At 34.6% G+C, this 15,240-nt stretch overlaps 1 protein-coding gene across 1 annotated transcript in view; it reads left to right on the forward strand.

Moving 5' to 3' along the window:
* The window catches only part of cdh11 (cadherin 11, type 2, OB-cadherin (osteoblast)), a 133,281-nt gene extending 119,582 nt beyond the window's left edge, over positions 1–13,699 (forward strand). Inside the window, exons 9-12 of the mRNA XM_028809637.2 lie at positions 238–359; positions 721–838; positions 11,344–11,595; positions 12,059–13,699. Coding sequence (XP_028665470.1) covers positions 238–359; positions 721–838; positions 11,344–11,595; positions 12,059–12,558 — 992 coding nt within the window. The 3' untranslated portion in view covers positions 12,559–13,699. The remainder of the gene's footprint in view (positions 1–237; positions 360–720; positions 839–11,343; positions 11,596–12,058) is intronic.
* The last annotated feature ends 1,541 nt before the right edge of the window (positions 13,700–15,240 follow it).

Here is a 15,240-nt window from a genome sequence, read left to right on the forward strand (position 1 = left end):
TTCTGTATAATTCAGCCATTCAAGAAGTTTTACATGATATATTATTAGTTTCATAGTAGGTTTTCAAACCTTAAGATCCATTTTTACAGTTTTCCCTGATCAATTTTCATTTTCTAACTAAAATTGTTTTTAGGTAACAATACAGTCTAACATTAAGTAGCAATACACCATTTTTATGTTTTTTGAAAACTGAAAAAGGTTGCATATATTAACTAAAATTATTATTTTTTGGTACAGAAAACACCCACCAAAAGGCCAGTGTTCATGTTTCCATCAAAGTTCTGGATGTCAATGATAATGCACCAGAATTTGCTGAGCAATATGAAGCATTTGTTTGTGAAAATTCCCAGCCTGGTAAGGTACGATAACAGCAAATTCCGTTATGCCTTAGTTTCAGCTTACTTACAACTTAAGCTTGTTTTTGTTTTATCATCAGTTATAATCTATTAAATAATTTGCAAAGAAAAAGGATGATTATAGGTTGTATTTACTATTAATAATTTAAGCAGCCAATTACAAAATTTTCCAAACTTTCATATTTATATTCCAATTTGAGAATATGTTTTGTATTTGAAAATATATCATATTTTGTGTGTTTAAAAGGAATAGTTAATGTTTAAAAATGAAGTTTGGTAAAAAATGCAAAATTGTACAAAGCTGAGGCACCTTTCACAAACTAATTTTGGTGTCGTTATTTTGTTGTTCGTTTTTGTTTCAAAGCTTATTATAATAATCAGTGCAGTGGATAAAGATGAAACTGCCAATGGACCACGTTTCATTTTTGGACTGGCACAAGAGGTTCTTAACAACCCCAACTTCACCCTCAGAGACAACAGAGGTAAGCAATAATAGCTGAATAAATATTATCGAACTAGCCTGACTTAGATACCTGCCTCTTGAACATTGCTCATTTAGGCTCCTTCATCTTATTTATGCTTAGACCTGCAAAGAAATGATATTTAAAAAATCAAACAGGAGGTGAAAAGGATATGCATTAAAAAATACTTAGGATACTAAATGAAACATACATCCAAAGTGACTGATACCTTAGATACTTTGTGTGCAGAGTTTGCAGAATTTTTGTTTTCCTTGCCTATTCTCAAGATATGAAGTTATTTATTATTTTATTCTTAATATTATTTAGCAGATATCTTTACCCAAAGCAACATACAAAAATCAAAATACATAACAATACACTTAGCCATTTGGTAAGACATTAGAAACTTCATAGGTCATAAAAGAAATAATATTAAATAAAAGTATAGCACAAAGTGCTTAGTTCTACATTTAGACCATAGGACTAGATCATACACTATCAATATATAGGCAAATAGGCTTTTTGACAATAAGACAGCATTGCAAAATTTTCTTGGTTTCTGCTACAATCTGGGGCCCCAAAAAGTAATCTGACAGTTATCTACATTTTGATGCAATTGAAAACTTTGACTCCATTTACAACCTAGAAACTCCTTAGAAAGAGCTGCTTTCACTGACAGATGGCAAATGTTAAGTATGGATGATTGCATTTAAATGTCTAGAGTCTAACAATCTCCAGTGACTGGTAGAAATAACTATATCATAACTGCAAATGTTAACCTTTTACGGTATAAACAACTTCACCATGAAAGGCAGGATACAATAAGCTTTTCTATAACATGGGACAATAGCACTACCAACAATACTTAACTGTAAAACTGCATAGCTGAGGGAGTATGTAGACCATGATGCTGCCATGACAAGAACTTTAATTTGAAATGCTCAGCAGGACAGTGCCATGTTTACAGTAATAGAGCCTGTCTGCAACTCCAGAAATCCAAGCAGTAATTGCAGATACTGGTTACACTAAGTGATGTTTTTGGTATGAACGTTGGGGAAGGGACATACCAGAGTTATTCTTTGTTTGTGCAGACTTGTATAACACGAACACAGTTCCAAAGCACCAAACATGATACACACCAATGTCTTTTCTTCCCTTTTCCTCTCTCTCTCTTGGTCTGCCTCCACTCCTCCTGGCAAGCTTCGTCCCACACCTCCCGACTCTTGCTCCCAGAGTAGTGGCTGCTGGCTCCTTTTATCCAAGTGCATAGGAGTACTTCCAGTGCACTTCTGAGTAAGGCAGAACCCCAATGAACTAGGGCTCCACAGCCCCTGCAGCACCCCCTGGCAGCACTCCCAGAACCCAACAGGGCTGTCCCAAACTCCAACTCCCATGGAGTCCTGCAGGAATCCATGGCACCACAGCAACTAAGTGGGGCTGCTTCCTAGCAACCCGGGGGAGATAATGCCCTAACCACTCTCTCTCCCTCATTCCTTCTGTAAACTTGGCATCCCGGCCAGGCAGGGTCCCTGGCCATATGTGACAAAGGATAAGTCACAATAACATGGAAAGAACATGTATGCCACATACATTACACAAGACTCTTGGTCCTTCTCAGTGTGCATGAAGATCAAGATGCTGATCAGCTCATTCTGATCAGCATAATGTCTTGTGTTTGAGGCATTCCTAATATTGATTTGTGCTTTTGCCTTTCTCAAATAGTTGTGGTTACCTTTAGGGCAGGGCAAATGGTGGTGCAATTTTTATACCTCTCTGCTAGCTTGTGCTGCATACTATTCATTGGAAAAAGCTTGAACTAGTAAAACACATCAAAAAAATGTCTGATACCTTTGAAATAAATGTAAAGAAAAAGTATAAAAAAGCAAATAACATTTTTCAGTATTTTAACTGTTCATCATATTTTTCAATATATTGCAGTGTATTTAATTTCCAAATGGGAGTAAATTGTTTCTATGAATGTATTGATGCTATGCATTTTGATTATTATTTAATTTATTAAACTGTCCATTTTGCTGTTATGGATCTAAGCAGACCAAAAATATGTCAGTGGCTGCCAGTTCATTTCTGTGTGTGCAGATACTAATACCAATAGAGATTAAAGATGTCAGTCAAGGTACAAGTGTATTCTGCTCTGCTCTTTCTTATACAGTTCCTGTTGTATTATGAGACTAGTTAAACCTGTCACTGATGTGGACCCCCGAGTACTTGTAGGAGTGCACCACCTCCACATACACTCCCTGAACAGCTATTGCCTGTTTGGTGTGGTGAAAGTCAATAACCAGTTCCTTGGTTTTGCTGATGTTAAGATGCAGACAATTATGTTTGCAGCAAGAAACAAAGTTCTCCACTTGACTCCTATACTCTGTCTCATTCCCTATATCGATATACCCCATTAGTGCAGAATCATCTGAGAATTTCTTTAAGAGACATGACCTGGTATTATATTTATAGTCAGAGGTGTACAGAGTGAAGAGAAAAGGAAACAGGACTGTTCCTTGTGATGCTCCAGTGTTGCTCACATCCATATCAGAAACACATTCTTTTGAGTCTCAAAAACCACAGTCTGTCCAACACATAGTCCATTATTCAGGACACAATACTCACCCATCCTGCATATCTCTGAGCTTACCCCATTAAAGGAATGACTCAATGGCATTGAAGGCACATGGAAAATCAAAAACCATAATCCTTAAAGTGCTGCCAGCTTTGTCCAGGTGATAATGCATTCCATTCCAATCTTTATGTGATAGGCAAACTGAACACAAAAGACATACCAAAATAAAGCTATGCTTTACTTATATTGAGAGTAAACACTTATTTTATTGGTGATCCTTAGGTATTTAAAAGATCTTTAATTCCTTACAAGTTTTTATAGTTGTTTTAGTAAAAGTAATAGTGTTCTACCAAGTGACAAGCTAAACATAAATTTTGAAATAAATGTATCTTAAAAAATTATCTGAGAAAAATGGCAAACTGTATTGCCTTAAATTAACATAATAAGGTCTACTAAAAATAACATTTCATTCTGTCATGTGCTAAATGTTTAACTTCTCATTTGTGAATGTACAAGACTAATAGAAACAAACTTTGTGCATCCTCCTCGGTGAATAACTTCATCAATTAAGATGGTAGCCTGATACAGGCATACCTGCAGACATAAAATGAAACTTCTCTAAGCTGATCCAATGTCAGACAATTATATTCTAATAACAGTATTTTCTTGAAATGTCCTGCAGCTTCCAGTCTACTGTTCTGCTCATAGTAAAAAAACTCTCCAGGTATGAGCAGTGCATCAAATATGTTTCCATGGTTTGTAAACACTCTAATTGTCTTAACCAAATTGTCTTTGCAAGGAACAGAAAACTGAGGAACGAAGATTTTTATAGAGACTTGACAATTCACTCTTGCTTATTATTCTACATTTTTGTTCATTTACACTTAACAATTAACTGCCTTGTTTCTTAACACTCGATAATACTTAAAATGCTTTCCACTCTACAAAAAGCCTGGTGTGTGATTATTGAATAACGACTGTGCCTTGCAGTGGAATGATGTCTCTGGCTGACTCTAACCTTTATCCTGCTGCTGCCGAGTCAAGATCTCCCACCCATGACCTTGATCAGAAAAAAACTACAATATATCCACCGTAAACAACTATATTAAACGGCTAAATAATTTAAGATTAGCATGTGAACAGGTGTAACTGAAACTAGAGAACTGCACATTTCTTTTCTAATTTTGTGTACACACCCACTGTAACACTGTACACCTCAGTGTCTTGTGTTAGATAGATAGATAGATAGATAGATAGATAGATAGATAGATAGATAGATAGATAGATAGATAGATAGATAGATAGATAGATAGATAGATTATTAATCCCAAGGGGAAATTCACATACTCCAGCAGCACCTTACTGATACAAAAAACAATATTAAATTAAAGATTGATAATAATGCAGGTAAAAAACAGACAATAACTTTGTATAATGTTAATGTTTACACCCCCGGGTGGAATTGAAGAGTCGCATAACTAGGTATGAATCTACTCCCATCTCTGTCAGCTTGTGTTGCATACTGTGGAAGACAGGGGGCACAATCGAGCCCCAAACCCCAGACACAACTGACATGCACACAGTCACGGGTTCAAATAAATGATATTTATTCTTCCAAATACCTTGCTACAACTAGACAATGAATTCTCTTTGTTCTCTCTGTTCTCTTCTTCTTCCTCTAACTCCACTTCCTCCTGCAAGTGTTGCCGTCTTCTTCCAGACTTCGACATACTAAATGAGGTTGAGCGGCTTCTTTTATCCTGACCTGGGAGCCCTTCTGGTGCCAAGACATATCCTGATGGAAGTCAACTGGAAATTACCCAATGTAGGGAGAGCAACTCCCTGCAGCTCCCTCTCGTGGCACCCATGTATCCCAGTAGGGTTGCCTCACTGCACTACAAGTTCCAAGATTCCCTGCGGGTATCCAGATTGATCCCGAAGCCCAGGGATGCTGCCATCTAGTGGGTCGGGGAGGCATGTTTTGTTACATTGGCCTCCTGGACATTTAAGGGAATAGGACCTGTTCTGGCTAGGACTCCAGTCAATGTGTGCGGTCCTTTACAATACTTGATACTCAGTCAGGTTCATCAAATAAATAAACCGAAATGAATGCAAACATTTTCTGTATCTGTGTGAAAATGTTCCTAAAAGCATCTTCTCTGTCAGTCATTCTATCTGTATTAACCCCCTCATAGTGAGTACAATGAAAAATGTAAGAACATTAGAACATTTATTAATAGAGACCTTTGTATCTATCTTTCTTTTTTTTTCTTTTTGGACTAGTTAATTGCTAAAGTGACCCAGTTTCTATTTCAGTCAATCATTCAAAGACAGGCACCATACCATCTCCGACAAGATAACTAGGCAGCTGAGTTTAAACTCTCAGTATTTAGAAGGCAATTACACTGTGAGGACTATTTCCATTATACTGGTCCTTGAACTGAGAGAAACTAATGTAAAGCCCTGGGAAATCCTGCATTGCCCTCTGGGAGGAGAAGACGTTTCTCTCTAGGGCATGTAATAGAGTAAAATTACCTGTTCTATAGCCCCAAATATTGTTGTGATGGATGGGCAACTAGACACCATATAAGTAACACTGTTTGAGTTAAACACTTGATACCAAATGTTTCATCACTTAAGTATTAAAATCATCAATGGACCAGAGAAAAGGGAATTTTGAGTTTGGTGATGTTACTTTGATCAGTTTTTTTATAAGAAGGGTTAGTGAGTTAGCTGCCATTTGAATTGTTGAAAAATATTTAGCTGTACAATTTGTCCAGTTTTCTCAATCCCCTGAATTTCTTCCTAGGTACTCCATCCTTATATTTTTGCTACATTTCTGTTAGCTTTTCTGTGTAGAGTAATTCAATGCCTATGTGTACTAGTCCTTAAATGCTACCTTGTAAACTTACAATGTGAAATTATTACAATGCAAATAAAAGAAAATGTTAAGTTTATCTAAATACATGAGAAGGTAGAGGTGATAAAGTACACAAAATTAAACACTGACGAAGGCAACAAAATAATAAAGTACCAAGAATGGAAAAAAGGAAGAATCTAAACATGGAAAAAAGTCTCTCTAATAATGTATTGATTTGATGACACCAAATAAAATAATAAAAAAGCTGGTGAAAAAATTTTGTCTTTCCTTTCATGGCCTACCACAGATAATATTAATTAAAAAAAACTACCAGAGAAAATGTTTTATGGTTCTTCAGATGTTTAAAACCCTGCTAAGCGAAAAGTCTGCCCTGCTGCTAAGTCTTAAATTAATTTATGGTGAATGGAAAAAATGAACAGCAATCTGCAAATTTCCTTGACCCTAAAACAGGACCAAATCTACTTTTGCCCTATCAGCACAATGAATGAACGTGGAGGTTTGCTGATAGCAATTAAAAACTAAAGAGCTGTGCTGAAATTTGCATTGCAATTTTTCACACTGCTTATACAAAGAGACATAAATAGTCCAGTATATGTACAGTCTGACAGAATATACATGTGTGTTAGTTATATGTACACTACTGATTGTGCAGCAAGTCACAATGAGTTGAGTTCTTGTAGGCTGAACATCTAAGAAGACAGCAGTGCATGGACTTTCAAGGTTTTATCTGGGTTAAAACTGTAATATGTTTGACTATTTAGGAAAGCAGAATGGCATACTTGTTTGTGATTAGCATTTGCTAAATCACGACAAGGTTGTATAATTACAATGACACTACGAGTGCTTCTTGTCATCTAGAGATGATAGGAAAGAGCTTTGCCTTAATAAGGTGCATGATTGCACAACTCTTACAATTTCATGATCCAGAAAATCAGATGCAAAAAATGGGGTTGTCGGTGGAACAAGGTTTCCTATGTGATGTAGCTGATTTTCAAGAATTTCTATTTACCGTATGTTGAAAATACAATTTTGAAAAATATAGGCTTTCTGGAGGGAGAGTGGTTATTTGCAGTTGGAATAAGGAGTGTACATTCAGATAGATGCATTGTTGTCTTTATGGAAAAGTACTTTACAGCAAATGTGAAAATTAGCAAGTCCTCTAACTATCTGCACACATATTAGGCTTTTCATGCAGTCTCTTTTACTAAATTTTGTAATAATTACTTCTATTGTTGAAAGTCACAGAGTAAAGAAAGCTGATTTGCAATTCTAATCAAGCCAGTCTCACTCTACAGTTGTAGAGGTCCTAAATATTTCTCCTGGATTATCGATGCTAGGGTCAAGTCACACAAAGCACAATAGCTAGTTCCTATTAACTATTATTAAGTTGAAAGATGTGTTGAGTGCTATTATTGAACTTCAAAATGAACAAGTTCCAACTATTACTATTTAATGGAGATCCCATCTAATAGCTGCTAAAAGTAATTACACACTGAGACTCCAAGTTAGTAATTACAGCCGGCCTCTTAATAGCCTATCTTTATAACAAAGTTGATCAAATGAAGCCGTCTTGAGAGAAGAAACTGAGAGATAATAAGTTTTGAGCCTGCTGTGCATAAACTGTGCACTTTTCATTTCAGCTAAATATTTAATACAATTACATTAGAATAAAACTACATAGGAATACACTACCAGATTAAGTGAGATTCAAGATCTGTTCATTTTCTCTTTTGAAGAGCTTATATGGTAGTTTAAAGATGAGCTCCAGTCAGAATTGGCAGTTGGATGGGCTTCAGTGCATTCTTTAATACATTTTTTTATCAGATAGCCAGCTCAGGGTAGATTTTTTGTTTGATTTAGATAGAAAAAGATCTCAAATATTTGATTTTTCTCATTTTATATCAGATGATACTACAACATGTGAGAAATCTCCAGCATCTTTGTGTATTTTGCACTCTTTTTTATTGCACTACAAATCCAAGAGATGTTCATCTTCCAGTGCATTGTCTTAGCACTTAAAGGATTAGTGCGCAATGCACTGCTCATCTGGCTTTGTGTTCAGCCTTAAGGGAATTTTATCCAACTCTGTACACAAACCTACAAATCTAATTTCTCACCTCTATCTTGTTTTTTGTTCTTGTATGGTTAATTCTTTTAGAATGTTAATATTCAACCTGACTAACCAAGATTTGATGGTACTTACATATTAAGAAAATAATTTGAATGATTTTTCTTTCTTTGAAAGAATTGTGAAAATACTATTTTTTGTTTAATCATGAAAGAATAATAATATAGCCACTTGCTCAAAATGCTGGGAGAGCCGGGGCAAAAAAATTGTATTTCAGAGTAACAGCCTGATATCATGTTGTGAACATTTAGTCATAGATAGATAGATAGATAGATAGATAGATAGATAGATAGATAGATAGATAGATAGATAGATAGATAGATAGATAGATAGATAGATAGATAGATAGATAGATAGATAGATAGATACTTTATTAATCCCAGGGGGAAATTCACATAGCAGTCAACAAGCGGGTACAGTTTATCAGGACAGTATCTTATTTTATTATAATAAAATAAAAATAGTGATGGTTTTATAGCACAGAAGTATGTATAAAAACTGCTTGCTGTAAACATTTGTTTCACACTATCTTATTAAAATTCTAGTCTGGCAACCCATAGATATAGCTATGGTGTTGCTACAGAACAGAGCAATATCAGCCCCAGCATAACAGAATAATTTAAGTTACATCTCTTTAAATGAAAGTACTAATTTTTACATAATCATAGTGTGCCATTCACTTGAAAAAATATGCTCTATTTTATGACAATTGTATATTTAATAATACCTTCTCCTCTGAAAATGGCTGCCATATTAAATTATTAGCAATCTGAGCCATTTAACAAAATTGATATTTTTACATTTACAGTATATGATATTTTTTATGGTTAAGATTTTGGGCTGCTTTGCCATACTGTATAGTGTTAGCAATGACATTTCATAATGGGGTAGTCACTCCTACATGCAAATAAGTCAGTTACTATGTGCTTTATTCAACAGAAAAACTATAATGCTTAAAAGTATTTTATTGTGTTAAATTTAGCCTTTGGCATATCAAAAATGATGCCTAAAAATTGTTTCTTTTCCCAGTGGAAATGAAATATAAGAAACATTATTTGGTCCAGTGAAATGAAATGTCATGTTAATAAAAGTGAAATGCTTTTTAATGTTTAACATTTTTCACTGTTGTTTTTTAGCAAGTATAGCATATACTTAGCTATATCTTCAGCTGGCATTGACTTTCATTATTAATTGCCTGATTTCTAAATTTGCATTTATAGTTCAAGTGCAATCGTAACAAAAAAAAAAGAAAACTTATTTTTAAATTTGGAGAGACTCCTCAAACCATAAGGCTCTTTCTGTTATCTAAAAGGTGTTTTGTCCAAATTATTATATGACATACTTTTATAAAGATAGTGTATGTATATGTATTTGCTTCAAGTAAATGTGCTCACAGTTTGTCGCACATTGCAAGTATCCATGAAAGAATGTTTTGATGTTTCTGACTTAAAAGTACAATCCGTTTGTTAAGAATTGTGCTGAATCAAATTTATTTATACCTTCCACAGTTTAGAAGACCTTTATTAGGTTACCACACAGTTTTCTGCTTTCAAGACTTCAAGACTAACAGTTTCCTTGACGTATAAAGCAATTTTAATAATGAGCCAATCAGAGTGGTGCATTGCTTTGGGTTTTTACTCTGGAGACTTTAAAAAGACTCCAAATAAAAGTTTGCATGTTTCAATGCATACTCTGTACTCTATTTCAGGGGTGGTTACTGCCAAGCACACAGTGTTTCTGTTGCTCTAACAAACCTGAACTTAATTAAGCAGGTTTAACAATGGATGGATGAATAATAGTAATAATATATTATTAATAACAACAGAGATCGGTTTCAGCATAGGATCCTGAATTGGATTAAAAGGGATGAAGAATGTAATGATACATGAAACGTTTCAGGGTATGTCAAAGTACCATCTAATACAGTAGGCTTTCCAGCATACTTTGAAAATGGACATATTTCTAAATTAGTTTAATTTTTGTATAGGGCTCATCACTGAGTACAGGCTGAGTATTTTCAAATCTGTACAACTTTCCAACAAAGCTGTCAGTGTTACATTAACACTGAAAGTTTAAATATGGAAACTCTCTTTTACATATGTATACTATTAACTGATACTTTAAAAGTGGAATAGTTGATTAATACAGGTAATTTTGCTGTGATTAATAATTTATTACTACTAACTTGCTGAACCATATGACATTTATATACATAAACTCACAGATTACATTAAACATACAATAAAACAGAACTGAATCTGAATGATTAATAAAAATGAAGTGACAATTGAGGTTGAGTGCAAATTGCGCTACACACGGTAAACATGACTTGAATCTCAGTTATTTAAGAAAAATGAATTATGGCAATATAAGGTTGCATTGATATTATATAATTAGGATACTGCCAGAGACTTAAAACTCCAGCCTGTAGCATCTCTGAACAAAAGAAGCCTCGGGGTGGTCCACAGTTGGTTAAAACAAAATGTCAAAAGTTACAGTTCTGATGACCTTAGCATACAAGTAGCAGTATGCTTGCTGTTTAATCAGGATTCACAAAAGCACAATGTAAAAACTATTTATAAGTTTATTTGAAATATATTTCAAAGTTTTAGAAACAGTATTGAATGTGTGTGCTTTGATAATACATAATGTTTTCTTTATTATAGTCATTTTCTTTGGATGTACTGTATGTTTTAAACAAGAGCTAGAATAGATATAAAAAGGTTGTAATCAATTTATATAGAATATGGAAAGTGTGAGGCATGGAAGAATGATTGTATATATTACTTTAAAGGAAGATTTTGTCTTAAGACATGAAAATGTGGAGACAACCTATTTAGTTAAAGTAAAAACATTCTTGGAATAAAGTGACCAGATAATTATCCTAAAATCACTTTGAAATGAGAAGTTTAGTAGGGTTAAAAAAAATTTTCTCTTTACAGATAATACAGCTGGGATCTATGTGCGTCGTGGAGGATTCAGCCGTCAAAAGGATGACATTTTCTACTTGCCTATTGAGATAAATGATAATGGAATCCCTCCCCTGAGCAGCACTAACACACTAACAGTGCGAGTATGTGGATGTGACAGTGATGGCACATTGCAGTCCTGCAATGCGGAACCCTATGTCCTACCTGCAGGGCTGAGCACTGGAGCTCTCATTGCTATTCTGGCCTGTATTGTGATCTTGCTAGGTAATTTTTGCACTTTGATTCTTATTAGAAAGTTAACTTATAACAGACTGTACATTTTGTTTGATGCCATCTACATTAATTGGTACAATACCATAAGAAACCCAAGCTGAAACAGCTGGTAACTGTAAAATGAAACAGATGGAAGTATATGTGGATCTCAGGAAAATGAAGAAGTCATTCAATAGGTTTATAGGTGTAACTCAGAAGATGTGTTTCTTGGTGAAGGCAGTTGTTTTGATTTTTTGAGAAGCACTTAAATACTCTTAGAACACACAGTAGACAATGATAACCTAATAAAACCTAAAGAAAAAGTGATTACTTTGTGGCAATAGGTCTAAAATACAAAGAAAGAACATAGAAATAAAAAAAATACTAAATGTATTATACTGCAAGCAACATATGTAAATGAATACTATAAAAGCATCCTATTTCACTTTGTTCTGCTACTTGTGTCTCTCAACAGTAATTGTGGTCCTGTTTGTTGCACTGAGGCGTCAGAAGAAAGAGCCACTGATTGTGTTTGAGGAGGAGGATATACGAGAAAACATCATAACTTACGATGATGAAGGGGGTGGTGAAGAAGACACGGAGGCTTTTGACATTGCAACATTGCAAAACCCGGATGGTGCTAATGGTTTCCTTCCACGCAAAGATATTAAGCCAGAAATGCAATATCCACTCCGGCCTGGCCTTAGACCTGTGCCAAACAGTGTTGATGTAGATGACTTCATCAAGACACGCATCTCTGAAGCAGACAATGATCCCACTGCACCACCTTACGATTCCATTCAGATCTATGGCTATGAAGGTCGTGGCTCAGTTGCAGGCTCCCTAAGCTCTCTTGAGTCTACCACCACAGACTCTGATTTGGATTATGACTACCTCCAAAACTGGGGGCCACGGTTCAAGAAACTGGCCGACCTGTATGGTTCCAAAGACACGGCTGACAATGAAGATTCTTAACGCTCGGAACTCTTTCTTTTTGAACCCTTAAGAAAATGTAGTACATGGAGTGTACAACAAATATACTATTAGTAAAATTATAGTATACTAGTGTGGCTTCAGCATCCTGTTGGCATACTGATCTCTTAAGGGGACTGAACTTGAAAGGAGAGAGGTTCTAGGGACAAGCCAAAAGACAAATCTTGGATGGATGTATTGATAAAAAAGAAAAATGTGTGTGAGACATTGTGACAAAGAACAGCTCTGTATTTTCTTTTTTTATGATATTGACTATTACAGTAATGATTTTTATTATAAGGGGTGGCTTTATTTATTAAAGCCTTGTGGGTGCTGGGAATCAGAACACAGGAAGAAAAGAAATGTTCTCTATACTGTGAAGGAGCTCACAAAAGGAAAAAATGGTTGCCTTACATTAAAAAGAGAACAAGCTGGACTATTTCTGCAGTATTCCTTTCATCTAAATTAACTATCCTTCCTTTCAATAGCTCTTTGTTAATATGAAGGACAGAAAAAGAGATTATCCTCTCTATTTTCAAATTTCAGAAGACAAAATCCTTTCTCCCACCAAATGAGTTATCAATCACAAAGAGAAAGCTGTGAGCTCAAATATCGCCTTAATTAACGGACACTCCTGCAGCGCAGTGCATTTTTTAACTTGAAATACAAATATATATCTTGAAGCAAACTAAAATCCATGTAACACATGTACAGTACAGTGTGCAAGTATGTCCACAAAAGATTGAACTTGCAATTCTTGATTCCTGTAAATCTTTTTTTTATTATTATTATTATTATTATAATTATTATTATTATTATTATTATGGGATTTTTTCTTTTTTTTTTCCTTTCAGTTTCAACTTTTTCTCACTGGAGTAAATTTCATTAAATAATATATTCCAGTAAGAAAAACAAATGTTCTGTCATGTGAAAGGCACCTAATTTCTATGTCAATTTTATGGTACCTATTTGTACAATTTTAAAAGTTCTTATTTTAGTATACATGCAGATATCAGTATTTCAACATGTAAGAAATTGTTATGACATCACACTTATATTTTATGAGCATTGTACTGTTGCTTTATTAAGTGCTTCAGTCCAAGAAGCAATGACTTTGAAATAAATGCCCTTTTTATAAAAGAAAGTTTTAAAAATTGTAATCAATTTCTTCTTTTGTATAGAATTTTCTTTTCAAGAATGATTTATTTACTTACACATTTTGTAAATCACTATTTAAAATGTTAAGGAATGCATTTTACAGTTGGACCAATTTATAATTTATTGTCAAATAGTGATATGAAGTAGTATCGACCCTAATAGATAAGATCGTTGTAAATGTCACATGTAGGTTAGTCATACTGTAACACTGTGTCATATTTAGCCACTTCCATTTAAACCCAATTCCTAAAATTTAATTTATTAAAACCCAGAATAATGTCCAAAAAAAGAAAACTGAGATTAACTGTTTTCATGAAATTTAATCAAACAGCTGGTGCAATAATAAAATAATGGAGGAACATTTAATAAAACTCAGGCTTTGTAAAATCACTGCCATTGTTGGAAAGGTCTCATATGCAATGCATACACATCCAAGAACCTGCATAAACAAAAAATGACACTTTTTATCACCTCAAGCTTGGCAGAGAACTTTAATTATTTTTGAGTTTGGGATGATAAATGCAGATTTTCCCTGTGGGATATTTGATCTCAGGGTTCTGAGTTGCATCTATGAAGCACTGTGCCTGTGTGCCTGTTGTTTTATTATTATTATTTTTTTATTCAAGAAAAAGACCAAGGGAGAATAAATAAGGTAATAACTAAGCATATAATTCAAATAAATACCTCCGATTAAAAAACCAATACGGACAGAGTCCCCCATAGCTTTTAGCTATTGAGTATTCTTAAAGCTGCACATTAACACCAGCACTGCATACACTTTGTCCCCTAAATGCAACTGTTCTATAACAGGGTGTAAAGATAAGCCTGTCCTAAAAGAATCAGGTGCAAAGTGGAAAATGCTCCTTTATGCGATGTTAATCCTAATCGCAAGGCATACTCATACATATACCCATACTTATCTATACAAGTCAGCGCACATAAACCCTGGGGTTACACTATAGTTCTGCTTCACACACACACACAAATACACTAAAGGACAGAGGTGGCTCTAAGGACTCTGGGAGCACTAGGCAAAAAACTCCATGGGGCTCTCCATCTCACCCTCCCGAGTCCTGACACAATAAAATTTAGTACCATTATTTTACCATAAATTGTAAATTAGTAAGTATTTTAATTTTGTGAAAAACACATTGTATAAATAAAACAGTATAATAAATATGACATTTGTATAGAAAACAAAAAACAAAAAATAGAATAAAGTACATTTTAAAAATCTAAATAAGTAAAAAAGTAAATAAAAGTGCTGACTGTCTGTTCTGGGTCCAAATTGGTGACTTGGGTGCCTAGGGACTAAATTTTGTCCCCTGTCTCACTGTTACCCACATACCCTGTGGCTGAACTGGTGCTGCTGATTTTAGCCATGCACTGACTACAGTCAGTCCTGGAGAAACTGAAGTTGAATCAAGAATGGCTTACTTAATAAAATTAAAATTACAGATTCTCCACTATTTACCACTGTTCTGCTTTTCTATTCCTCATGTTCTTGCTCTTTTTTTCTGCTTTTCA

This window comes from Erpetoichthys calabaricus, chromosome 9 (assembly GCF_900747795.2).
Source record: "Erpetoichthys calabaricus chromosome 9, fErpCal1.3, whole genome shotgun sequence".
NCBI classification, from domain to species: Eukaryota; Metazoa; Chordata; class Cladistia; order Polypteriformes; family Polypteridae; genus Erpetoichthys; species Erpetoichthys calabaricus.